Source organism: Fulmarus glacialis, unplaced genomic scaffold (assembly GCF_000690835.1).
Source record: "Fulmarus glacialis isolate BGI_N327 unplaced genomic scaffold, ASM69083v1 scaffold28667, whole genome shotgun sequence".
Classification (NCBI taxonomy): Eukaryota; Metazoa; Chordata; class Aves; order Procellariiformes; family Procellariidae; genus Fulmarus; species Fulmarus glacialis.
In genome coordinates this window covers 70624-77986 of record NW_009224424.1, presented here as the reverse complement: position 1 = coordinate 77986, position 7363 = coordinate 70624, and the positions used below count along the sequence as shown (strand labels likewise).

The window sequence follows — 7363 nt, the reverse complement described above, 5'->3', positions numbered from 1 at the left end:
AAAAGATTACAGCATTGTGCTCAGTAGGTTGATGGTGAGATGCGATTTAGCTGAGCAGTCCGCTTTTCACACTTCTCAGAGCATGAGAATAGGACATAGTTCCGTTCATCTGAAGGAGACAAAGACCAGAAGGAAGCGCTTTCGCTTCTTAATTTTCGTGAGGGGAGCGGCACGTGGGCAGAAGTACTTGCTGTGTTCCTTGAGCATGCCAAAGAGCAACAGGTTAAAGCTGGCAGCCTGTTATCTTCGCAGTCTAGCTTTTAGAAATCCCCATAACGTAACGCACTTGAAATAGATGTCGTCATCAGCTCCTGCCCCGAGTACTAAGCCTGACCAAATACATGTGACAGAAGATGGTGGAGTAGAGTGCAGCAGCTATTCATGTGGTAGGAGTGGTTATTGTATTAGGGTATACTTTTTGTTGACAGGCCAGCATGTTTTGAGTTAAAATTCTGCAGCTGTCTCTCTCTCCCCCTCTCTCACTTTCTCTCTGTGGATTTGTACAAATTCCAAGCTCCTCTGCAACAGTCGCACCCTTCTTATTTTGTTCTGAATAGATTTCACTGGTTTGTTTTTGTTTTGTTTTTTTCCCAGCAGGAAACGGACAGCAGAGGCGCAGATCCATTCAAGATCTTAGTGTTGCTGGAACAGAGTCCAGTCAGGTAATGTCTTTCTCGTCTCTTCTTTATCTTTCAGTAAGGTCGACACCAAATCTGTACAGGGAAACTGGTCTGGAAATCTTCACCTTTGATGCTTTCGTAGAAATGATGTGGAAGCTTGGCAGACTGTAGTGTCTTTTGTATTGCATTTAAATGAGATTCCATGAGGGTAATCTATGAATGAGCTCTAGATGAGAAGTGTTTTCTGTTTAGCTCATGCAGCATTTATCATTTTTATGTACACATAGTTTTTGTGTACCACTTAATTTGGCTGAGGGCAGATGTTATGCAGGAAAGCCTTTTCACCTCTCTATATGTAGAAAACAATTGCAGTTACTACTTATGATTGTCTGAAGCAGTTATACATACATTAGACTCACTTTTTGCATAAAAATAAAAAGTACGCGCATCAGTATTATAAATGTATTTAGTATCAATCTTGGAACCCTGTAGAGTAACTTACAGTAGTATCTCTCCATTTGTTGTGAAAGATTTACAGGAGGGTGCTGTTACAAAGTTTTGTTTAAAAAAAGACTGTCTCAGTAAGATATTTTATAATGACAAAGCTTCTTATCTGGTATCATAAGTGCTATGGTAACAGACATAGTGGTATGCTATATAAAATTGAAATTAAACTAAAAAGAAATTAAACTAAGAACATGTTAAATGAGAAAAGTACAGCTAATGCTTCATTCAGCTGTGTTTATTTTGTGTTTTTAATTGCTTCGTTGTCTGTTTCAGTAATTCACAGAGGCTATTTGGTTGTTAGTGTGAATTGGCAAATTTGAGATCCCTACTATTATTTGGGTGTGGGAAACTGGAGCTTAGCATATTGATTAGGTTAACCAGGTTTCCATATTAAAAAACCTACTGCAATAATCTAAAATAGGTGGTAATTTTGGGGGTGTGTAGTTATCAGGGAGATCAACATTTGATCCTTCATTAATTTCCTGGAGTGTGATAGCCACACAAACCTCATCAATCCCCCAGGTATTATGAGCAGAATTTACTATATACATCTATCAGAAAATAACAAATGAGTCTTAAATACATTTTAATATCTTCAGAGAAGACAAGTTTGTTAGAAAGAAATGAATCTGCAAAATTTAATAAAGAAATAGATTAGCCTATTCAGTTAATCGTAGAACTAAAATTACTTGGGGGAAAAAAATTAAGTAACAGTACATCAGTTATACCAAATAGCACTGATTGATGTATGAATATATTTATAGCTTTTTTTTATTTCAAATTTTTCATTCTGTTCATTTTAATGAATGGTTAATATTTTAAAATATAGGATTTCAGCATTTACTTCATATCTTAATAACTATTATAATAGTCTTTCTTTGAAAGCTGTTCTACAGCTTGTATGGATGTTCTAGCTGGATTGTCCTTGTGACCAGGAGGATACAGAGAAGTTTTTTTATTTACCTCACTAATTTCTGATGTGGGTCACATTTTACTTTCTTGCTTCTGATAGTGTACATATTGGAAATCTAAGTGGAAGAATTACAATTATCTGCTTCTATCTTGCAGTTTTTGGAAACGTTATGATAAAATCTGGAAAACATAATATTTTAACAGGCATGGAAAGTGCACTTTGAAAGAAATTTTTGCACTGTCTATATAAACAAATAATGAATTTTCATCCCCTTTTTGGTGTGAAAAGAGATAGAAAAGTCTGCCGAAACTAATGCGAACTGTTGACATACATATGTTTGTATATTTAAAAAAAAAAAAAATCGGGAAACAACGAAGAAAGCAAGCACAATGTAATTATGGCAAAAGACTTAATGTTATTCTTTACGGGTTTCTGTAGCTCTGGACCTCACTGCCTTGGGATTTTTGTTAAAAATCTTGAACTGCTATCCATATAAGCAATCTACTAGCCAAAGCAGAAGAAACACCTGTGACTAGCGTAGCTCTGGTCAGTTTGGGGACGTCATATCTCCCTGTATGCACCATACCATATATAGGTTATCCTTTCTAATATGAAAATCCTCTTCCCCCTCCCTCCCTCCCTTCATTGCAAACATCCTTCTTCCCTGCATTCCATTCTCCTTTACACCCACCCTGCGGCGCAGCCTTCTTCACCGAGCTGCCATGGCACTGCGTGCCTCCGCACCCAGCCCTTGTAAACCCCTATACTGCTCAAAATTGAAGTATTGCCACAGTGCCGCTTTTCTTTTTTTTAACTATTTGACTGACACACTAAAGGTGATCAGAAATCTTTCTATTAAACATGTTTTCCCTGAAAATTGCCGCTGTGTCAATAGAAAATTATTCTGTTATAACTATTTCTTTAATCAAGAAGGTTTTTCCAATTCAGAATGAAATATTTGTTAAGGTGGAGGAAAACACCGGACTTGATAATATTAAATATACCAAAGTTTGGGGTGCTTACCTGAAAGGGTAGACCAAGACTCTTGTCTCCCTGCTTAATTGCTGGTCTGTTTTAATCTGACCTTCTTGTATGTTTTATGATTGTATGTGTATTTTATTTCTGTGTACTGTTAGAAGAATTTTTTGTGTGGTTTGTATGGCTGATGATTACTATTTTTATGTTGTTGAGGCACTTAATGCATTTTCCAGTATTGCTCTTACTGATGTTATCAACAGCAGGCGGTAATAGTGCTTTGCAGATGATTTTACTACTCAACTGACCCTTTTACATCAACAGTTTAGGAAAATATGCTAAGCCAAAGGTGTTCCATCATTGGATCAGCTGTTGGAGTGGGCCAGTGTTGAGACCATGTGTTTAAGTCTGATTTTTCACAGATTTCTGTAGTGCTTGGTGACTTTGGACTGGACCTTACTCCAAGTGACTTGAGCAGCACTGATGCAACCCTCTCTGTATAGTCAGATGCTACATTTCTGTTTGTTTCCATCCATATATTGTGATGCTCTATTCATTTTTCCACATAATTTTTTTTTTGTACTGAACTGTTTCTTCTGCCTTTCCATTTCCATTTTAAAACATTGTATTGTGCTGTCTGTCCAGCACTACTGCCCTTGCTGAAACACCTTCGTAACACAGAAACAGATGTACAGATTCTGAACTGCAGCCATAAAAACTTTCAGGGGCTTGAAGGAACACAGCGAACCTGCTATTTACACTGGATAGAGTCTTTACAGAATTTGATACTTTATACAGATATTGAGAAACATATTTGGTATAATCACTCAAGAACTGCAGGTTGTGATCAGATGCCTAGTAAGGTATCCATGTCCTTGCCTGTGTATCTTTTATTGGGTTGGTTGTTTTGGTACATCATTCTTCATGTTTAACAAAGCTTTCCAACCTCTGCTTGCTGCTCTGTGCACAGTGGTATTGTAATATCAAATACAGTGGTATTGTAATATCAAAACTACCTCTTCTAAATCTTTTTTTTTTTTTAATAACTGTTGCTGGGCCTTCATAACACTTCCAGTTTACTTTGAAGTGGAAAAACAAATTAATATATTAAAGAAAACCATGTACTGTATTGAACAGTTGAGAAGCAAGGTCAGAATGTACATGCCCACAGGCATGCAAGCTAAGTGTGATGATTTGGGGGATCTGATATTATACAGATGAATCATTCTGTCCACGAGATTGTGAAATTGGTCACAGATACTTCCCCCCCGCCCCCCTTTCACAGCAAGATAAAATCCACAGATGAGGAGACAGGGCTAGTAACAATGATTTCTTTAAATTGGGTTGCCCATTTAAATTAAACTTGAGGCGGGGATTATTCCTCAGAGCACGCCAGCTTTTTAAGACTGCAGGTCTTTGAGAAATGAAAGCTAAAAAGCTAACAATGCCATGTGGCTTTGGCCACCTGGCAAAGATGATTTGAGAGTAACCTGATAACAAGTCTGTTGAGCGTACTGAGATACCTGGAGGAAGCAAGGATGGAAGGATACCCGTGAAAGGGTAGCAGAAACTGATTGCTAAAGAACAGTCACTAGCTGACCTGTCAGAGGGGCTGGCATCTAGGAGGCCTAAAGCATCTCACTCAACACGCACTCAAACGCCGTAATCTAACAGGTGTTCAGTTTTGGGAACTTCCCTTGGACTTTGCAGTGCTTTTTAGATATGCTTCAGATGCGAATCCTTCATTTCTATCTCTAGTAATTTTGTCTAAATAATGTTACCAAGGAAGTGGGTTTTTTTCTGTTGATGGATCAAAACAATCTGGTACAGCAAGCAATCTAGTACTGCGTTGAGAAGTTACTGTAACTAGAGTAGTTCTCAGGTGCCTTTTGCTATCAATTGTAGATACTCAACAAATCTCTTTTTGCTTAAAGGACTTACATGCTGTTAAAAGTGCTTGCTCTGTCTTCTGACCTTGCACATCAGCAGAGTGTGTTTATCATTCATATCTGAGGACACTGACAGTAAGAAGCAAGCTCGGCAACTTAAACCTTGCTTAAAGTCAACAAAGACTCCAACACAAAAGCTTTCTCAAAATGATCTTGTCATCCTGATAATATCATCCATCGGATTATTTCTACAACAGTTTATTGCCCTGTTTCTGGCTACTAACATAAAACACTAGATAGTTAATAAAAATTACAGGACAAACGTAACGCAGTTGAAATAATGGATATTTCAGTGTGTAGAATCTTGTTACTCTTTGGATTGTTACTTGACTGAAATCCTGGCTTTTAAAAATTAAATTAAGATAGGATATTTGGAAATAAGAGTCATAAAGAAATACAGTTTCCAGATAATGCATATTTGAGTGCTTCTTTTGAAAAATAGGGACATTTAATTAATCATTTCATGATAAATACAGCATATTGAAAACAGTTGTATTTTAGTAGCATCTATTCTTTTTACTTCATTTTTTTCCTGCAACACTCGCTGGGATTTATAGTCTTAAGTCCTATACTGTGTTAATTTTATGTTGATGAGGGGCCATATGAAATACAAGAATATACATTGTAAATAATAATTCTTAAAAAGAAGCTCAGTAGAATAATGAAGTCCGTATTACGTTTTTGCGCTTTGGTACGCAAAAGGATTGGAGGAGTCAAGCTGTATATAAAGGAACGTCCTAGAGAATTTTGTTTTTAGTTCTTACTTTGCTTTGTGAGAGAGAATGTACTCAATTGCTTTGCTTTAATTGATTGATCCTTTTTGATTAAACACTTTTTTCATGTTTTCTGAGTTAACGTAAGAACCATAAGAAAACTGTAGATTAATACACCGCAGTCTAGTGCAGTTACTAAGCCGCATTCCTTTAGTTGAATGTAGTTCCATTCATTGATTGAACATTGGAAACAAACCTTTATTTCTTCCTTATGTTATGGAGCTGCTAGATTTCACTGAATGGTGATGTGAAAATTACTAGATGTAATGTCACACTTTTATATAAAGATCCTGAACACATTGTTCAGCACTGCTTTTTATTATGCTGAATAGCCAAATTCTATCCATTTCTTTTTATACAGTAAAGATGGAGTAGAAATGAGGATGAAATTATCCCTGCAATGCATGTAAAGTTTATCAAACTATCTGGAGAGCTTTCAGGGTAAAAGGTTGGGGAGGAGGGTATTTGGGAGGATTATAGGTTCAGGTTTCTTCACATTTATTTTTCTTTTTAATAATGTTTTTTTAAAATGAACCCTTCAAAAAATCTTCTGTTAACTTTTCTTGTAAATTTTTTTTTTTTTCCTGTTATCATTTCAGGAGAGTAGAAACAGCAGTAGATCATCTAGTCCTAGTGTGAGAATGATCACTACCTCGGGACCAACCTCTGAAAAGCCAACTCGTAATCCATGGACACCTGATGATGCAGGTAATCCTTTTCATTAGTTAAGTTTTTGCCTGTAAAAAATATAGAATATTTATTTGGTTATGGTGTGTGCCTAGACATTAACAAAATTAAGCAATGAAAGTGACATTCCATTTTAGTTCTGCTTAAATTAAATCATTACACTACTGCTTTGTTTTGCACACTGGCTTTAAGAACTTTTTAGTATAGATTATATTAAGTTACATAAACTTGTAAGCATTTTGCTTGTAAGAAAGTATTGTACATATGCAGTGATAATAGTATTTAATGCAGATCTTTTTAGCACCAGTTTTTGACTGTAGTGTGGTTTTGGGGAATTATGGGAATAGACATCTTAGAGCATTTTAGTCTTGTGCATTTGTATTATGAGTGCACAGTTAAAGCTTTCATTGCTCTGACTTCTGGAATGGAATGCTATGTAGGTGAGTATCAGCTGGAATACATTCATTCTATTTTTTATCTGTGTTGTAATTTTGCTTATGCAGAATGTACACATGCACACAATCTTACTGTTTTTTAAATGAACTAACATAAGTGTGTCTGCAGAAGTGTTGTAAATATTTCTGCTGTAGCATTACTGTTCTTTTGTTATGAAACAGGATTAAGAATGAACATAATTTAATAGTTAATTCCATTTTAAATGTCATAATGCACTCCATTATGAAAAAAACCAGTACTGGGCTGCATGAAAACAATGGATCCCCACAAATTCCTCTTTAGAATATAAATAAGAGTTACTTTTTTGTTACCAAAATGTACATGTTGAATCTTAAACTTAGTCTCAAGCTGGTACCTCATAGTGCCTCAAATTCTGAAATCTTTTTCTTGTGATCTGTTTCATCTTTGGCTGATCAGACTTTCATTCTTTTCCTGTAATCAGCTGCAAAATGGAAACTCACATGTGGACTGACTCTTGCCCAA

At 36.0% G+C, this 7363-nt stretch overlaps 1 protein-coding gene across 1 annotated transcript in view; it reads left to right on the top strand.

The window, feature by feature from the left end:
• Nucleotides 1-351: 351 nt before the first annotated feature.
• LOC104079942 (mitogen-activated protein kinase kinase kinase 7-like) overlaps nt 352-7363 on the top strand; it is a 13178-nt gene continuing 6166 nt past the window's right edge. Inside the window, exons 1-3 of the mRNA XM_009582148.1 lie at nt 352-386; nt 598-662; nt 6337-6445. Of these exons, the coding sequence (XP_009580443.1) occupies nt 6379-6445 (67 nt within the window). The 5' untranslated portion in view covers nt 352-386; nt 598-662; nt 6337-6378. The remainder of the gene's footprint in view (nt 387-597; nt 663-6336; nt 6446-7363) is intronic.